Source organism: Sporothrix brasiliensis (assembly GCF_000820605.1).
Source record: "Sporothrix brasiliensis 5110 chromosome Unknown Cont17, whole genome shotgun sequence".
Classification (NCBI taxonomy): domain Eukaryota; kingdom Fungi; phylum Ascomycota; class Sordariomycetes; order Ophiostomatales; family Ophiostomataceae; genus Sporothrix; species Sporothrix brasiliensis.
In genome coordinates, this window is record NW_024467136.1 from 879420 (window position 1) to 897867 (window position 18448).

General features: G+C 57.4%; 5 protein-coding genes across 5 annotated transcripts; 4 read left to right on the plus strand and 1 right to left on the minus strand.

Annotated features, from left to right (window-relative positions):
* Positions 1-318: 318 nt before the first annotated feature.
* On the plus strand, positions 319-4284 carry SPBR_02204 (filamentation protein; the record flags this gene model as incomplete). Its single annotated transcript, XM_040760507.1, has 4 exons — positions 319-324; positions 408-528; positions 618-3559; positions 3637-4284. The coding sequence occupies 4 exons, from the start codon at positions 319-321 to the stop codon at positions 4282-4284; spliced, it is 3717 nt and encodes a 1238-aa protein (XP_040620241.1).
* An 824-nt stretch (positions 4285-5108) lies between these two features.
* SPBR_02787 (pyruvate dehydrogenase E2 component (dihydrolipoamide acetyltransferase)) lies at positions 5109-6547 on the plus strand (the record flags this gene model as incomplete). Its single annotated transcript, XM_040761090.1, has 2 exons — positions 5109-5181; positions 5268-6547. The coding sequence occupies 2 exons, from the start codon at positions 5109-5111 to the stop codon at positions 6545-6547; spliced, it is 1353 nt and encodes a 450-aa protein (XP_040620242.1).
* A 4117-nt stretch (positions 6548-10664) lies between these two features.
* On the plus strand, positions 10665-12823 carry SPBR_02457 (uncharacterized protein; the record flags this gene model as incomplete). Its single annotated transcript, XM_040760760.1, has 2 exons — positions 10665-11175; positions 11328-12823. 2 exons carry the CDS (start codon positions 10665-10667, stop codon positions 12821-12823), a joined length of 2007 nt encoding a protein of 668 aa, XP_040620243.1.
* Positions 12824-12925: 102 nt separating this feature from the next.
* Positions 12926-14293, plus strand: SPBR_02820 (uncharacterized protein; the record flags this gene model as incomplete). The annotated part of the gene is made up of 2 exons (XM_040761123.1): positions 12926-13480; positions 13721-14293. The coding sequence occupies 2 exons, from the start codon at positions 12926-12928 to the stop codon at positions 14291-14293; spliced, it is 1128 nt and encodes a 375-aa protein (XP_040620244.1).
* A 419-nt stretch (positions 14294-14712) lies between these two features.
* On the minus strand, positions 14713-17433 carry SPBR_02334 (small oligopeptide transporter, OPT family; the record flags this gene model as incomplete). The annotated part of the gene is made up of 1 exon (XM_040760637.1): positions 14713-17433. The coding sequence occupies one exon, from the start codon at positions 17431-17433 to the stop codon at positions 14713-14715; it is 2721 nt and encodes a 906-aa protein (XP_040620245.1).
* Positions 17434-18448: the final 1015 nt, after the last annotated feature.

Consider the following 18448-nt stretch of genomic DNA (forward strand, 5'->3'; position numbering starts at 1 on the left):
TGGAAACAAGGAAACAGCAAAAGTCCTAAACCCACGATCGAATAGGACAAACACGACGCCTCGTCCTGCCTTCTGCTCTTTGCGTACCACATCGAGAGATCCCAGCGTGCGTCAATTCACCTTTACATCGTTGTCTGCGTTTTCGTCATCGCTACAATTCGCCCCCCTGGGTCGTCTATGCCTATTTCTGCACCACGCATTCCACTGCATCACGGCTCGAGACATGCACCTGAAGCCATAGGAGGCCAATCGTCCAACTACCTACGTCACCTTGCCCGCGCGTCGATCTTGCTGGGCCCTTGCCCCGGAGCCGCCTAGATGAGTGTAGGTTGCCTTACCCTTGTCGTCTTGTCGTGCCGAGCGTCTCTTGTCGACCATCCCGTCAACTAACTGTTCCTCCTCGGCAGCGCTCGGTGAGCAAAGCCGCCCACTATGCGCTGCAGCTCGACGAGGCTCGCTGCGAGGGCGACTGGGACGCAGTGCCGGAGTTTGTGCGGAAAGTCCGAAAGCATGCATCGAGTCGCGCCTGTAAGTGCTTGCCTGCTGCGCTCTCTTTCGTCTGCCATTTTGCCCTTGCCGTTGAAAGGCACTGACGTTGTAACGCCCTTTGTGCGCAGGTCTCACTCTGACTGCCGAAACCGAGTATGCAATCGAAAAGGCCACCCGAAGCCACCCTCCCTCCGGTCGCGCAGCTGACGCCTCGGACCCTGCTGCTGGCCTCGACGCTGCGACGCTGCTGCCCAAGCTGCAGGCCGTCATCGACCATGAAGACGTCTTCCTGCAGGACCGCTTCCAGGCGCGGGTCTGCGTCGGCTGGTTGCACTGGGTGGCGGGCCAGTACGATGCCGCCCTGGCCCAGCTCCCCGAAAGCCTCGAGACCGAGCTCACCTCCTCGGACCGCCCTGCCGAGAGCCTTGTTGTAACGGACTGGACGCGGGTGTGTGCTCTGAAGTCGGCGTATCTGAGAGCCAACTGCCTGGCACGCAAGGACCTGCGGAAAGAAGCGCTGGCAGTGTTCGAAGACGGCCTCCCGTGCATCACAAGCGCGCACGCTGTTCAGCAGTCCCGGAAACAGCTGCGGTACTGGTCGGAGCTGTTCCTGACCGAGTACTGCATGCTGCTGAGCCACACCCTGGAAAAGGGCGAGGCGAGCTTGGAGGACCCCAAGTGCCTGGTGAGCTTCCGCTCGTGGGCCAAGTACTGGGAAGGCACCAACGGCGCGGCACAGCTGGGCGGCTTTGGCTTCCGCGGCTCCGTCCCGCGCCGGCGGATATGGTTCGAGTACTACGCTCTCCTGTCCGCGCTCCTCGAAGACGACCTGCCTTATCCGCCTGGTTACGCACCGGTGGGGACGGGCGGCGAGTCGTCTGCACGGAGCCACCTACGAATGGAACTAAAAAGGGTCGAGGCCGTCTACGAGACACTCCTTCTCGAGGAGACGTCGTTCCCGCGTGCTGAGGATGAGCGCAAGGAGGTGGAAGAGTTTGTGCGCCTCGTCGTGCAGAACTGGTCTGTGCTCAAAGGGCGTGGTTGGCGCGAGTCAGACCTGGGTCAGGGTGGGCGTGAGTCGGCAAGCCGCAGTGTCCTCGACATTCTGTACCGCGCGTCGACGAAGACCTACCACTCCACGTCCATTCTGCGGTACCTCTTTACCGTGCACTTGGCTGTGGCCGAGTTCGACCTGGCCTTCAAAGCCTTTGACTCGTACCTCGGCCTGATCAAGAAGGGCAAGGCCCGCGTCGCCAAGACCGGCAAGGATGAGCCACACCTCGACGACGACGCCGTTGTGTTAGAGACAGTTTCGCTGTGCATCGTGGCACTCTGCCGCTACGGCAATCGGCAGGCATCGGAAAAAGCGCACGGGCTCGGCCAGGAGTTGGAACAGTGCCTACACGAGCTCAGCCATGCCCTTCCCGAGCAGGTCGACGAAGACAACCCGGCGCCGCGGACGACGCTCGTGTCGGATTTTAAGGGCACCAACATCCCGGTCCGTGTTCATGCTCTGGCCTGGCAGGCCGTCGGCCTTTCACTGGCACAGTGGTCACGGACGACATACGACTCGGCCTCGCGCACCGACATCCAGGCGAAAGCCGTCCGGTCCCTCCGCAAGTCCATGTCGCCCGAATTTGGACAGTCGGCGAACCTGCGCAGCGTGTTCTCGCTGAGCTTGCTGCTCGTGGAGCAGCGCGACATTGGCGCAGCCATCGACCTGGTCAAGGCTGCCCTGCTGTCGAACAAGCCGCCTGATGCAGAGCACGAGTACGTGCATGGGCCGTACTGGCGTGAGCGCACAATGATCCCGCTTTGGCACTTGTTGTCACTTTTGCTCAGTGCCCGTCAGGACTACGTCATGGCGGCACGGGCGTGCGAGGGCGCGTTTGAGCAGTTCAAGGACCCATCGGTGCTGTTTGGCAGCGACGCAATGTACCGCAGCGAGCACCTGAACGAAGCCGAGGCCAACGACGAAAAGAATGCAGGCTGGAGCCGTGGCCTTGTCGACGACATGGAAGACTTTGAAAAAGAGCGGATTCTCGAAGTCAAGATGACGCAACTGGCGCTTGTTGAGCTGCTGGAGAGCCCCAAGGTAGCCGTCAATGCCAGTCTGGAGCTTCTGAGCCTGTTTGCACGGTTGTTTGGGCCGCCGCAGGCCACCAAGGCGACGCTGTCCGTCGCTCCAAGGACGAACAGTGTTCCCAAGAGTTCGGCGGGCACGCTGCGCAGCATCAAAGGTAGCATATTTGGCCGCAGCGGTGAACGTGGCGGGCGGCCGACGACAAAGCACTCTAGCATGATCGGGCTGGATAAGAACGGCAGTGCAGCCGGCACGCGTCCGCAAACGACACAGACCGTGGCAAGCCGCGACGCGCCGACGATCCAGGTGACCAGCAACGATTTTGATGATTTCCGCCGGTCGCGGAAACCGGGCAACTTCAACGAGCGGCGCAGCCAGTCGGGCAAGCGCAACAGCCTCCGCAAGCGGGACAGCAGTGGCAGCCGGCGCCGCGCCGTTAGCAGTGGGGGTGCACCGCCGCGCAGCGCCGTAGAAGACGGCGGCCACGACGGGCTTGTTTCACCCCTGGGCGAGAGCCAAAGTGGCGAGTTCTTCTCACCCCTTCCAACCCGCCAGCGTGTCTCGTCGGCCGCCAGTGGACCTCCGCCGGTGTCGATGAGCCGACAGGCGTCGCAGGTGGACTCGATCGCGGCGTCGGCTTCACGAGCACGACTTGGCGGTGATGGGGACGGACGCAGCGGTCTGCCAGCCGCGCCGGAGAGCGTCGAGACAGCGCTGTCGCTGACGCCGATCGTCCAGTTCTCCAAGGACGACGAGAAGCGGCGGCGCAACACGGTCCTTGTGGAAGTCTGGCTGATGATTGCGGGCTTCTACCGGCGATCGGAGATGTTGGACGATGCGAAGCGGGCCACAGTCGAGGCTCAGAAGCTTGTCCAGGACATGGAGATTGACGCGTCGCGGAACCTTACGTCAGGTGCCTCGCTGCGCGACCGCGGCTGGGTTGGCAAGAAAAGCGTCGACGAACTGTGGGCCGATGTGTGGGCTGAGGTACGTTTGCGGCATTGCGGTTTTTTTTTTTTTTTTGTTTCCTTTTATTACTATCGTAATACTAACGAACTCGACAGATGGGCCACTTATCGTTGCACAAGGGCGCCCCATACAATGCGCGCCTTGATTTCGAGGCTGCGCTTACGCACTTCCCGGACCATCCGGCTGCAACCATTGGGCTGTCCAACATTCTGCTCGACATCTACAGCAAAAAGCTCCTTCTGCCGCACGCGATCCCGCGACTCGAGCTGGCCGATGGGACCATGTTCCCAGAAAAGCAGCGCCCGGCCGAGCACAGCGACAAGGAACTGCGGCCGACGCTGCCATCTGAACCTCTGGGCCTGTTGACGGCTCCGGCGGCCCAAGACAAGGAGGAGCGCCGGAAGAAGCCGGCCGCCGGCACTGCTACGGCGGCCGAGACCGACGTCGCCGCTGCGGCTCATGCCAAGTCCGACTCGGAGCTGCCACCGCCGTACAAGGCGTCGACACTACCTCCGATCGACCGCCTGGCAGCTCGGGACCGTGCATTTGCTCTGCTCTCGGGCCTGACCAAGCTGGGCAGCTCGTGGGACAACTCGGAGGCATGGTTCGCGCTGGCCCGGGCGCACGAGGAAAGCGGACAGCCGGACAAGGCCAAGGAGGTGCTGTGGTGGTGCGTGGAGCTGGAGGAAGCGGCGGCGGTGCGGCCTTGGAGCGCTGTGGCGACGAGCGGCTATGTTCTGTGAGGACGTGCTTGGGCGTCCCACATTACATCACAAGGAGGAAAGGGGAGCGAGAAGACGGGCACGGAGTGGTCATAGCAATTTAGAGAAACGAGAAAACGGCGAAAGCGCGCACTGCTTATTCTGGATACACAAACATTGTATTGTTAGTTTACAGTGTGATTTTGGACATGGCATATGATAATGCCGCCAATGGCCGTTGGTGGCCGTTGGTATGGTGTAAGAGCACAGTGCAATAATGCGTGAGAAGGCACTGTTGTTCAAAGTGGGTCCGGCTGCACCCAGCGACAAGACAAGTTCGCTCTCCCCCAACGGAGCTTGCGGAAGTCGAGCCGCCACCCCTGAAGCCCAGCTTGGAATGCACCTAAACGTGACAACTGTCAGCAGTTTCCAGCGTTCAACATGCGCCGTTCCCGCGCGTTTCCCAGCCCTGCTAGTTAGTCCTACGTTTGTGGTAATTTTCTGGAAATTTTTCGGCGAAGATTGCCCCGACCCCAACGAAACAAAAGAGCGAGAAAGCCCCTAAGCCGCTAAAACGCCCCAAACGACAGCAATTCGCGGCCAGCCCCGAGATAGGACCATCCGTGCCAATTGAGGTTTTTACCTTGCACTTGGAACTGGGACTGCTTTTTCCTCTGTCTGTTCATACTGCGCGCAGCTACTCGCATCGTCCACGACGTCCATTCACGGCCAATCCGCAGTACCAATTCGTATCCGAGAATCTAGGCGATCCGAAATACGGCCCGTTTTCCAGCTTCACAACCTCCTCGACCTCGCCTCCAACCCATCTCCTCTTCCGCCGGACATCTCCGCCACAGATCACGCAAATGGCGAGCTTCGCCGCAGCTGGCCGGTTCTCGCTGAGGCTGGCCGGACGCCGGTGGGCGCAGTCGTCGCGAGGTATGTGATGAACGGACAGCGGTCGCTGGTGGCGATTGACGTTGGGGGGTGAAGACGCCTGCTAAACAGACTTGCTTTTTTTACAGGCTTCAACGCGGCAGCGCGTCTGGCTGTGGCACAGAACATGACGATGCCGGCACTGTCCCCGACAATGACGGAGGGCAGCATCGCGGCGTGGCGTGTCAAGGAGGGCGACAAGTACTCGGTGGGCGACGTGCTGCTCGAGATCGAGACAGACAAGGCGACGATGGACGTCGAGGCACAGGACGACGGCATCCTGTTCAAGATTGTGCAGCCCGACGGCAGCAAGGGCGTGCAGGTGGGTACGCGGATTGCCGTGCTGGCCGAGGCCGACGACGACATTGCCACGCTCGAGATGCCCGCCGACGAGGCCCCGGCAAAGAGCCAGAACCAGAGTGCGTCGTCAGAGGCCCCGGCGCCCGAGAGACAGGCGGAGGCTGCCGCTCCCGCACCGAAAGCCGAGTCCACGTCGTCCGCCTCGGCAAAGAAGGGCGCTGCCGCGCCCCAGAACCGCCCACTCTACCCGTCCGTCGCACACTTGATTAAGCAAAACGGCCTCGACCCAGCGGCCGTCGTGGGCGACATGACACCCACGGGCCCGGGCGGCCGCCTGCTCAAGGGCGATGTGCTGGCGTACCTGGGCAAGGTGTCGGCGAGCGTGCCGTCCGAGCTGGAGTCGCGCTTTGAGCACCTGTCGCACCTCGACCTGAGCAACATCAAGATCGAAGAGGCGCCCAAGCCCGCGGCGCCAGCAGCATCCGACGCGGCCGCGCCCGCCAAAGACGCCGCGCCCGCATCTCCCCGGACGACGTCTGTCTCCCTCCCGGTATCGCTGGCTGCCGTGCTCGACGCCCAGGACAAGATCCAGTCGTCGCTCGGCGTCTTCATGCCCGTGTCCACGTTTGTCTCGCGCGCCACCGAGGTCGCCAACGACGAGCTGCCGCGGACCGGCCCGGCGCCGGCCCCGTCGGCCTCGCAGCTGTTTGACGCGCTCGTGTCGCCCAGAAGCAGCGCCGCCCAACGCCAGTCCGCCGCGTCCGCCAAGGTGTCCCGCGGACACTACCGCCCGCAAATCTCGGCGCTCCCCGCGACGGCATCCTCGGCCGCTCCCAAGACAAAGAAGCGCGCCGGCGCGGTCGACGTGTTGGACATTTTGTCCGGCAAGGTCAAGGCCACGACACCGGCTCGCCCTGCTTCGTCCGTCCAGCGCCAGCCGGCGGCCGTCTCGACGGGTATCAACTTCTTTACCGTGTCGGTGCCACAGGCCGAAAAGAAACGGGCCCAGGTCTTCTTGGAGCGGCTCAAGGTTGTCCTGGAGAATGAGCCTGGTCGGCTGGTCCTGTAGGGGAGGCGACACACTTTGAGTCGATGATGAGAGAGTACGATAGAGGGCGCGTGTGCGAGAGGAACGGATCTGAGGGGGATCTCAGACCAATGCGCCCATTAATTAGCCATGTCACTATCATTTATTTTTGCCTGTGACTTTTTTGACCATTTCATCTACTACAATCGCGTCGCTTCCGTCTCCCATACGAACTGTACTTATTATTTTGCGTTTTACTGCGTTTTACATGTAGGCAAATACCATAGCTGTCAGAACAACAGTGAGCAAAGAAGCGATTCTACGCAACTTGCATCCATAAGCATGAGTCCCGACTAGGACCGTGCTTTATCTGCACATCGCGAGTTCTGGTTGGCCTGACGGCCGAGCAGAAAGTGGACAGAGTGGTACCAGCTGTGTAAAAAATGTGCCATCACTGGGGATCCATAATACGACGCATAGCATTGTCAAAGAAAACAAAGTACAATACCCACACATGTACGACATACATCATCTAGATCGGTCGTATTTTTGGTTGGCGCAAAAGACCGGGTCAGGCCGCAAGACTAATGTAAACAAAACAATGCACGTAGACAAACAAAAAAACAACCGGATGCGACTCAACCAACGATGCGGCTCGCACGGCAATGGTTCTCACGGACTGTGAGAACAGCTTCCCCGACGATCCGCTTGGCAGATTGGCCTGGGCCTTGTGTGAGCCGTGCATTCGTGCATTCGTGCATTTGTTCACCGGTGGACTCGTGGACTCGCCCACAATAAACACCTTCCGCAAGGCAGACATCCGATCGGAAGCGGTCCTCGACTCTCGCGTCCCAAGACTATGGTGCAGCATCCGCCCCCACTCTGCCCACCGCCTGTCTTTTAAGACTTTGGCTCTCCCCTACACCGGTCGCTGAAGGCTTGCATCAATGTCTCATTTTGTTTTGGCTGATATCGTCATTATGAACTTTGGGTCCTGCGCATTTTGCAGCGCAATTCGTCGGTTTAGGTGTTCCTATGGCTCAATACGCATGCCACGAAGCGACACGAGAGGACGACCACGTAGCACAACCACCCTCTCCGTAGAAGCACATCCCCGGGGCTGGGGACAATGCACATCCGTTTGGTCCGGAACTGGAGTGGCTGGCCACCACAGCCTTGTTCTGTGCGTTTGCGTACGAGGTCAAAATACGACCTTGCCTTTGGGAGACTGGGAGAGGAGAAACAAACGGAGAAACGGAAATGGATGCACGGGATTATAAGTTGTATTACAAGATCCTGAAAACGGAATAGAGAAAAGGGACAGGCGTGATTCTAGGCGCCTTGGAAGCCAGTCTCGGTCTTGCACCTATCACTTGGGTAAGATGTGATCAAATAGGCACATATATTGAATTTCGTGCTTCTCGTGCGTCAGGCCGTGCAAGAGACCATTTCCAGCCTAGGCGTCTCAGCTCTGACATCGACAGAAGCGAAGAACAAATACCGAGAAAAATATTGGGGCATAACAAAAAAGGAAGTTGACATACGAGAGATAGGGTTAGCACTTTGACCAGCCCAGCCACCCAAGCCAGTTTTAAGCTCGCCCACTTCCTTGCTGCCTCGCTACAGCTTTCAAAGGAAATGGATGGTTGCACAAGTGACCAACGGGCAAGGATTAGAATTGACGTTTTGGCCCCAACTGCCCTGTTGTCTGTTGGCTCTCCTAGCCGGGTGAGGAAGCGACTGTATTTTGTCTGTCCCCGTCCAACGATCTTGTTTTCCTTCTTCTCAGCCTATTTGATCACAAACCCTCCTTATTGCTACCCATCTATCTCGCTTACCACGCTTCCCCCCTCCTTTGGGAGAATCCCCTTAGGACAGTTATGGATCGCCCGGTCTCTTTGGTACCCGACTTCGGCAAGTCGATGAAGGCTCATGTATCATCACAAGACGCATTCCGAATTGGTTTGTTATGGAGACACAGTGTGTGATGGTTTTGACACCCTTTTTAACATAAAAAAATATACAATAAAGACGGTTTCACATTATATGTGTATCGTTGAAATCATTATTATTCTGGTCCTCCATAATAGCTCTTTACTTAAGAATATGGCTTCACATCATCTCTTTTAAACTCGGCCATCTCAAGACTTCTATCGTCACGATTTTGGTGGGAAGTGTAAATGTGACTGCATAAGATAACAGAAATGGCCCTTCCCAGCCCCAACACCACCACGACAGAGTCTCTTGTCGGTGCCTGTAATTTGTACATTGGCGTTCCAACAAACGGGCCGGTACTCGAACGAAAGTCCAGTGAGTGGAAGTCGAGGACGAGCGAGGAAAAAATAAATGCCCCAAAACCATGAAAAGTATCGAAATGCACACAATAATAATCCGTTTGTCGATGCGGCCTCCATCCAGGCCGTCTGCGGGCCATCTGCAGGCGCCCAGCCAATCCCCGTCCCACCACGAAAAGGAAAAGGGTGTGGATGCTCTAGGTTTGGACAGACAAGAGAGGGAAGCAGTAGAATACGAAAGAAAGGAAACTAACGCCGACACTCTCGGAGCACTCTCATTCTGTTGGAACGCTATTGCGTCCAACATCCTGGCCATTCTCCCTCTCTCTCCTTCTGTCTTATATTCTATTGGGCCCGCCAGAACACTCGGCCTGTTGCACTGGGCACACTCCAGCTTTGCTGCGCCCGGCCGAGTTGTTTGAAATCCTGTTGCCGCTCTATTCCTCTCTCGCTGAAGAAAAAGAAAAGAAAAGAGGGGGAAGTCAATAGACGGTCGCAGAACAAAGACTGTCGACGAATGCCTTCCACGGAAGACGAAAGGGTGAATAGAAAAGGAAACGTGCACGCTTAAGCGAGATATGTTGCAAGGTTGGCCAGGAGAAGCGAATTTGTATGAAAAAGAGAGGAAAAAGCCAGTTCAAGTGTCCGCTCGTCAGGCACGTCTTTTTCTCTCTTGAGCGTTTGTCTTGTTATTTTGTTGGCCTTTTGTGCTCTGTACTGGGAAGCTTTACATCCTTGGAGAGAGCAAAGCGTAGAGAAAGCTCCCATCGTTGCCCTTCCCTCGCTCTCCTTCTCGTTCTGTCCTTTTCTCATCACTCTCGTCACTCTCGTCACATTTATGTTTTCATTTCTCCATTTCTTGTTTGCCTTCTATTTTGTCTTCCTTTCTCTAATTTGTCGTTTCTCAATCACACCCGCTCTCTCTCTCTCTCTCTCTCAACTCTTTTCTCGTCCTCCCCCCCCCAGCTCCCCTCCTTGTCTTCTGCATCCCCTCCTTCGGCCACCATCCCCTTTCATTTCTTCCGCTGCACAACGATCTCACCCATTCCGCCGACGCAAAGCGGCTCGTACAGAGAGCCCTGCACACCATTTTCACCTCTATCGTTCTGTCTCCGTCTCATTGTCTCACCATGCCTCGGTTCGCCCACCTCTTTTCTCCCGTTTGATCCCTTCCCATTTTACCCACCCATTTGCCTTCATCATCTTGTCAAAGGGTCTCACGGGCCTTCCAAGGCCTTTTTGTTTCTTGCCTCTTCTTACATGATGAGCCGCCAAAAGGTCCCAGACGACAAGCGCCAGCGCACGGCGCAAGCGTGTGACTACTGCAAACGACGCAAGCAAAAGGTATGCAAGGTCAAGGTCAAGCTTCATGGTGTACTGTATCCAAGATCTGTCTCGGAGGATTTTCTTTTCGTTTGGCTGTCGTGCCTGTTATCCTCCCCATCCACGGCCAGCCCAGCTCAATCCATGGCTGGGACAGTGTCTGTAGGACAAGCGGTAGTGCAACGATCGTTTCCCAGATGCTTCTTCTTCCCCGTTCCCTGTTTTCCCTTTCGACATTGAGTTTTGCCTTGCCCGTGGCTGTGTCGTGGAACTCGTTGCCCTTGCCCACCAACATCGGTCGTGCCATTTTACTGGGATCGAGCGCGATTGTTTGCTGCCGAACTTGTTTCTCCGTATATACCATGCCGTTTCTCATCCTCCTCCGCACGACCTGTCATTAACTATGGTCCATCCATTCATAGTGCAATGGCACAAAGCCATGCTCGACCTGCGTCAAAAAGAGGGTCAACTGTACCTATGCCACTGGGGCGAGCCAAGGTTCCGGCAATGCAGCCGGCACCGGACCCGGCACTGGCTTGTCCATGTCCTCCAGCCGGCCCTCCACGGACGACGCCTGTGACGGTTCCGCTGCCTCCTCCTCAGCCTCGCCACCCAAGCGCCGCCACATCGAGGCGCCGTCGTCCGTTTCGACCGACACGCACCGCCTGCAGCAGCATCAGAATCGCCAGCACCACCGCCTCGACTATCACAGCAACAACAACCGCACTGGCAACACCATTCCGCCTGCATCGTCCATGACACAGTCCAACGTCGAGGTCGAGGCAAAGGCGCGGCTCAAGCTGAAAACAGTGCCACACTCGTCGTCGGCGTCTCGGTCATGGGGCGGTGGACGGAAACAGAAAGTCGCCATCGAGCTGGAGACGTCGTTTCTGCAGAACCATGGACTGTTAGGGCCGGTCCAGGAGAGCGGGCGTCCGTCGGCGGATGGTGGGCTGGAGGAGCACACGCGGGCTAGTTCGTCGAGCGGCCATGAGGAGGAAGCGATTTTGCTCCAAACGACACGAATGCTGCAAGATCAAAAGGGGCGCCTCCGTGAGTTCCTTCCTTTTCTTTCCTTGGCCGTGCCCTTCGTTCTTTCCTACAGCAGACGCTCATCACTTTTCCCATGCTCCTTCCTCTTCTAGTTTTTCTTGTTTTCCTACCGCTCTTAGGTCGCTCCTTCCCCATTGTACTGACCATCGTAGTGTACATTGGTGATTCCGCCACTCTCTCCTTCCTCCACCTCTTCCGTCTTATGGTCGAGAGCATCAGCGGCCAGTCCAACTTCACTCTCGACCCCAGAAAGGAATCTATCGTCGAAAATGTCGTGTCTCTACCGCCGTACGTCCGTCCACCCTGCATGCTGCCCGACCGACACACAGCCGACTTGCTCGTCGAGTCCTTCTTTGTCAACACCGGCGCCATTATCGAAGTCTTTGACCGGCGCGAGTTTCTCGCCGAGCTCGAGCGCTGCTACGCCAATCCACTGATAGCGAGCACGCCTTTTTTGTGTCTGTTGTTCCTAGCATTTTCAATTGGCCTTGCCATGGCCACGCCCAATGCGAACACCGTCGACGCGACCGCTCTGCGTCTGTTGGTGGAACTGCCCTACGACCAGGCCGAGCTTTTCTTCCGCACTGCCAAAGTCATGGACGATCCACTCAACGGCGTCGAGGATGCCGAGTTGTGGTCCGTCCAAGCCCAGCTGCTCATGGCCGTCTACATGCTGGCCGTCTCCAAGCGCAACGCCGCCTTTACGTACCACGGCATTGCTGTACGGTCGGCCATCGCACTCGGCCTGCACCGCGAGGAGACCATGGTCAATTTCTCCGCGTCCGAGGTCCTCTTGCGCTGCAACATCTGGAGGAGTCTATATGTCCTGGACCGCTTCATCGCCGCCTCGCTCGGTCGCCCGCCCGCCATTAGCGACAATGACTGCACTGACGTTGCCTTCAAAGATTCCATGATGCTCCCGCACATTGCGCCCATTGGTCCGACGCAACAACCGAGTACAGTGGGACAAGGGACCATGAGTGCCGGTGGTCCTGGTCCGGCTCCTCCACCCTCGTCCTCTTCCTCCTCCAACCATGCAGCTATGACTGGTCGGTGCTCCAAGCCGATGATCAACTTTGGCTTCGACGCCTCTGTACGCAGCTGCCGAATCATTGGCATCATACTCAAGAAGATGTATGTGCGCCGCCGTGTCTCCTCGCGCGCCACAGCCGATATTGTCCGCCAATGCAGCGTCTGGACCAAGGAGATGACTGAGAATCTACGCTGGCAGCGCACCGTTGAGGCTGCCGCAGCACTCGACGCCGGCAAAATCATGCGCATGCCTCAAGCAGAGAGCATTGCCATCCTGCGCACTAACCTCTTTTACTGCCATGCTGTCATCCTATTGACGCGCCCCTTTTTCCTCTTCCTGATCCAAGCCGATCGCCGCAACCATACCAGCCCTGGCAACCTTGGCAGCTTTTTCGGCGCACTCAACAAATTCGGCAGTCATAGCAGTATCGGCCGGATCAATGGTACCAGCCGACCCGCTGGCTATGGCAGCTCCGGACGATTCTCGCCTCCCTTGCGCACCCGCACTGAAAGGTTTGCCGAGAACTGTGTCACTGCATCCTACCACACCATTGCTATGGTCGGCCAAGCTCTCACAACGAAGTACCTCCCTCAGCGAGATCCTTTTATCATGTAAGTGTGAACGTCGGTTTTGTTTTGAAAAGTTTTCGTCACCTTTCGTGTATATTTCTTCTCACTCCAAACAAGGCACTTTTTGTTCACGGCAACACTGCTCATCATGGCCAATGAGTTCATTGCCATGTTCCACAATACCACGTACGACGAACACATCGATCTCGCCTTGCATGTCATGACGTTCTTCTCTACTAGTGACCCCCAGGCACAACGTCTCGCGTGGATTCTGGATGCTCTTCGGGAAGCCGTTGACAAGCACGCAACAAAATCCAACACCGCCGATACCACCAATGACGACTCTGCAAACAGCGACCAGAAGAAACATACCCGTGACAAGAACCGCATGTTTCGTTTCGAGTTCCCCAGAGACTTCATTCCTGGGACGACGGATCCCATTGACACATTCTTTGTCTTGCAGCCTGCGCATGCAGCGGCTGGCGGAGGGGCAGTCCCATTCAGGGGCGGGCAGGGCGGCAGGACTCTTCAGGTGCCAAGTAGTCAGCTGGCGCAACCTCCTGCAGATGCAGGAACTGGAGCAGGATCGTCTCAACATGTGGCTCCATCGGCAGACTATATCCACGTAGATACGGGCTTCGCCACACACAGTCAAGGCAGCATCGAACAACATCAGCAACCAGGTCTCTTGGACTTACAAAATGTGGGTATGCCGACTTCAATGTCGGCCACGTCCGCGGGTTCTGCTCAACACCGTGGTGTTCTCTACGGAGGAGAAAGCAGCGAAGGTGCATCGGCTGCAAATCCCCTCCTCCTTCCGCCTCCATTCGCCATGGCAGCAGCAGTACCACCGTCTGACTTCTCGCCTCAGTATCAAACACAGCCGCAGCATCAACACAGTACGAGTACACAGCATCCACAACAACACCAGCACCAGCACCAGCATTCCGTGAATATAGCTGGTGGCACGGGCGGCGAAGGGCTCGGGCCGGATGCTTTCCAGTCTAAAGATAGCAAAGCAGCCAACGGAGACCTCGACGGCACCGACTCGATCGAGACGGATGGCGAAGGGTTCGACTTTGACATTCTCTGGAACTGGTCTAACCCGGTGGGCCAAGTCGCTGCCGACGGTACAACTGACGCTACAGTTGGGATGACCAGTGTCGGCTTGAACCTCACAGAGCTTGGGAGTGGAGCTGTTCCAAGCACAATGAACTTTGTGCGGACGGCGCAGCAACAAGGTGGTGGCACTAATCTGTCGGCATATGGGGATGCGACGCGAGGTCGGGATGGGGAGGAACCGGGGCAGGGGGGTAGTGACATAGACATGAACCATGCACCGGCGGCCACACACAATGCACCGATGCCGCTCCCGCCCATGTACTCGCCATACGGCATGGCACCGTTGTCCAGCACTGTTGGCAGTGCAGGGCTTGGGATGTCTGGAGTGCATGGTCACGGTAACCTGGCCGCGTCCCTAAATGTGCCACTCTATACGACGACAGATTTCGGATAGGTTGCTGATCTCTCCGCTGTTGATGCATTTTCTATTGACGACGTTATGATCGTTCACTGTCACCGTTTTTGCTTTCATATTTACCCACATGCTGACCTCGGACGGCAATTGGCGCCAGCTTATTCTTTATATTATATGGTATATCATACTGCATCATTTGGCCAACACAATACAAGTTCTGATGGACAGATAATTGGTGGTTGAACTGTGAGTATGAAAGAACGTGGCATTAGAAAATGGTAAAGAGAAGAAACCGCCCGCTATGTAGTATACAACTGGTTTTGCGTTTTGCAGGAAAGTGAGCCGATCCAATATGCAAACGTCACAACACCACTCAGTAATTCAATCCCAGCAACTCCGACGCCGACATCATAAACCCAAGAAACAATCAAAACCAAATCGAAACCAAATCGTAGGGACTACCATGTCGCCGGCCCAAAGGTCTGCCCAGGTGGTAGGACCACCTGAATCGCCGTGTCCTGGAAATCCATGGTGCTGGTGACAATGTTGTTGCCCCACCAGGAGGGCGGGTCAATGTTGTTGAGCGTAAAGGCAAAAAAGATGACGAGCGTGCTCAGGGCCAACCCGAGGTCCAGACCGGACGATGTCAGGTAGTTCAGGCGACTCCACCAGGAAAAGTGGCGCTTGCGCACCCAATACTGGAAGACGAAGCCGACGACGCCCCAGCTCAGGTAGTTGAGCGGGGAGGCGGGCGGGATGGCGCCGGAGCCGCCAAAGATGAGCGGGGCCATGAGGAACTTGAGGGGCGACTTGGGCCAGCGGCGGGCCGCAAAGTAAATGATGACGGGGACGATGGCGCCGAGGCCGAAAAAGACAAAGAGGCCCGAGTAGATCTGGCCCGGCGAGAACATGCGGGCCGGGCCGAGCAGGCCCCAAATGACGGAGGCGGAAAAAAAGACGCGCCCGCCGGGGCAGGAAAAGTGCTCGGGCTGGTCGCGTTCGCAGATGCCGTCAATGTTGCCGAGGGCAAAGTTGAGGACGGCAATCTGGATGAAGCAGGCAAAGGTGGACGCGACGACCTGGGCCATGAACATGGTGCGTGGCGGGATCTTCATGTAGTGGCCAAACTTGAGGTCGCCGACAAAGCTCAGGGCCTGGGCCATGGTGATGTACCCGTACGTCTTGAAGAGCATGAGAGCCAGCGGGCGGCCCGGCTGGATGTAGCCAAAGACGAACTCGGTCAGCACGTTGAGGCCGATCTGGTTGTTGGTGACGGCCTGGATGATGCCAATCGGCAGCGAGAAGGCAAAGGCGATGAAGACGGCCAGCAAAAACGCCCACCAGGCCAGGTTGGTCGGGTAGGCCAGGATCGTGAGGAAGCCGAGTGCCAGCGTGACGGCAAACAGCACCATGTACCACCAGCCCGGGGCCTCCTTGTACTTGCGCATCAGCTTCATGTGGATGTCGGGTTTCTCGGTGGTGCTGTTGCGGTACTGCTGCCAGATGGTGCGGCTGTGGTGCAGGTACGTGTAGACAATGAGCGAGGTGATGGCGGCAAACGAGAGGCCGTAGGACATGGCAAAGGTGGTGCTCAGAAACAGCGGCGAGTACGCTTTGTAGGCGGCCTCGTCCAGCGTGAACTGGGGCGTCAACACGCGCGACACGTTGTACGGCACCCCGGTGTTGTCGTACGTTCCCGAGTCGCTCATGGGCAAGAAGAAGCCGTACCACGTGTTGGTGTAGTGCAGAATCGACGTGGTAAGGATGAAAAAGGTCACGACGCCGATCAGCGTGTTGGCGATGGCGTGCCACGGCGGAATCAAGGGCGAGCCGACAAAGCCGGCAATCTGCGTCCAGTCGAGGGTCAGGGGCAGCAGCGACAGCCCCGTGGATCCGCCAAAGAGCTGGTTGACAATGGGGCTGTTGGGCGCGAGGAACGTCGGGATGGCCAGCACGCTGAGGAACTGGGCGAGGTAGCCCGGGATGAAATAGTACAGGCACGCGCCGAGCGTCACATAGGCAAACCAGCGGTAGCGCGGCATGCGGCCGCCGATGATCGTGGGGTCCGGTCGGGGCGCGGCCTCGTACATGGCGTTCATCAGCGTGACCGAAACAAGGTTGCCTGGCCAGATCATGGCGGCCGGGTAGACCAAGAAGCGGCGCATCATGCCGGCGATGCCGTAGCCGATGGACTGCGAGGACACGACCATGAGCAGCTGGAAAACGATGCCAAAGTCCTGCTTGTAGAAGACGAGCTGGGCCAGGACAATGTCCGTGGCGTAGGCGACGGTGAAGGACACGCCGGCCATGACGACAATAATGGAGTGCTCCTTGACATTGAAGGGCCCCGGGTTGAGGGACCAGCGCAGGCCGAACGTGTTGAAGCGGCGGCGTGGCATGACACGGGCCCAGGCGTGGCCCATGGGCCAGGCAATGATCTGGGCCACGAGGGTGCCGATGCTGATGGACGGCTGGCGCAGGGAGAAGAGCGTGTTCATGGAGGCGCCGACCACAACCAGCGTCAGGCCGATGACCCAAGCGCGCACTGTATTGCAGGGCAGTTCCTCGTCGTAGTTGCGGACGGCGGCACGCACCTCGGGATAGGGCGAGTCCTCGACCTCTTCGTCGTCATCATCGTCGTCGTCGTCGTCTTCGACAAGGCTGCTTCCGCTGCCGCTGCCACTGGCGCCGTCGGCCGTGGTCTTGGTCTTGGCTTTCGTCTTCGTCCGCTTGCCCTTACCTTTGGACACGAGGGTGTCGTTGTCGTCGAAGCTGGCCGAGTCGCGCTCGGGATCGCGGAAGGACGGGATGTACTCTTCCGGCAGGTTGGGATCTAAGAGAAGTTCGTATTCTTGTTCTTCGTGTGCACCTCCAAGGTCCTCATCGTCGTCTGGGGAATAGTACAAGGCCTCTCGCGCCTTGGTGGCAGCAGACTCACCCCACATGGAGAGACGGTGCTTCAGGTCGTCGACAGGGCTCAACTTTTTTATTTCGTCGTCAGTTTCCTGCTTTTGGGAAGAGGACGTTGACGAGGAAGAGCCCTTTGAGCCTGCCGTCTCTCGACCGCTCGATGCTTGTGCGTTGGTGCCATTGTTTGTGTCGTTGCTGTTGTTATTTACCACGTTGCCTGCCGGCGTGCCAGACGCCTTTTCCGTGACAGAGACCAGGTCATCGGCCATGCTGATGATGGCGCCGGTGACTGTACCGGTAGTCTCGGTGGTCTCGGTGGTGAGTGGCAGGCAAAACAATCAACAACAGAGCAACGTCGCTAACAACGACGCAACAAGCATGGAGGGTCCTATATATGTGGGTGGTCGCTTGTGAGTGCACTTTGTGAGTGCGGATTCTGTGTCAATCGCTCTCTCTCTCTCTCTCTCTCTCTCTCTCTCTCTCTCTCTCTCTCTCTCTCTCTCTACAACTTGCCTCCTGTTGGGCAGGCTAAAGCACAAGAGCGTCGATCACCCAAATGCATATGAAGCAGCACCGTAGTCGAGGATACACTGTCCAAGGCACCAAAACAGAGAGTAGCCAGTGTAGTAGACGGGACTGTTTGGCAGCTCCGAGATAAGGCTCTGGACGCAGATTCGTCCCGGCCTCCTCTTTGGGCAAGGCTCAAGGCTCAAGGTTCAAACTCCAAACGGATGTGAAAACGCCACACGATATGCGGGAAAACACAAATCGGCCAAGATGGGGGACACGACAAGGGTCCAAGAAACGATCTCGTGATCCTGATAAGTGCAATGCGAGAGACTGGTGGGAGATGGGGGACTAGAAGGAAAGACGAAACACGGAGGACGGAACAAAGAAGCGGTCGCTTTGCGAATGAGCTTGATTGTTGGGTGTCGAGATGCGATCAAGCATAAACCCGGAGATGGACGGCTGGGGGCAAGCAGTCGACAGAGTGATAAGAGAACGTCGTCAGACGAGGATCAATGGACAGACTCAGGCAAAGCCAACCAGACAGCCGGTAAATGGCAAATCGGCAGGTCAGGGGTAGGCCGATAAGGTGGATGGTGTTCCACAAGATGGGATGTTCTGGATATAGGTATGCGGGTTGGCAATTGAAAAATTGTGTGATTCTGGCAGCTTGGCGAGTGTGAGGACAATAAATGTCGTTCTGCTCGCGTGCTGCTGTCGTGTCCCAGGGGCTCGGCAGATGTGCCTTTGATGAAACAAAGCTGCGGCGTAGCCAAC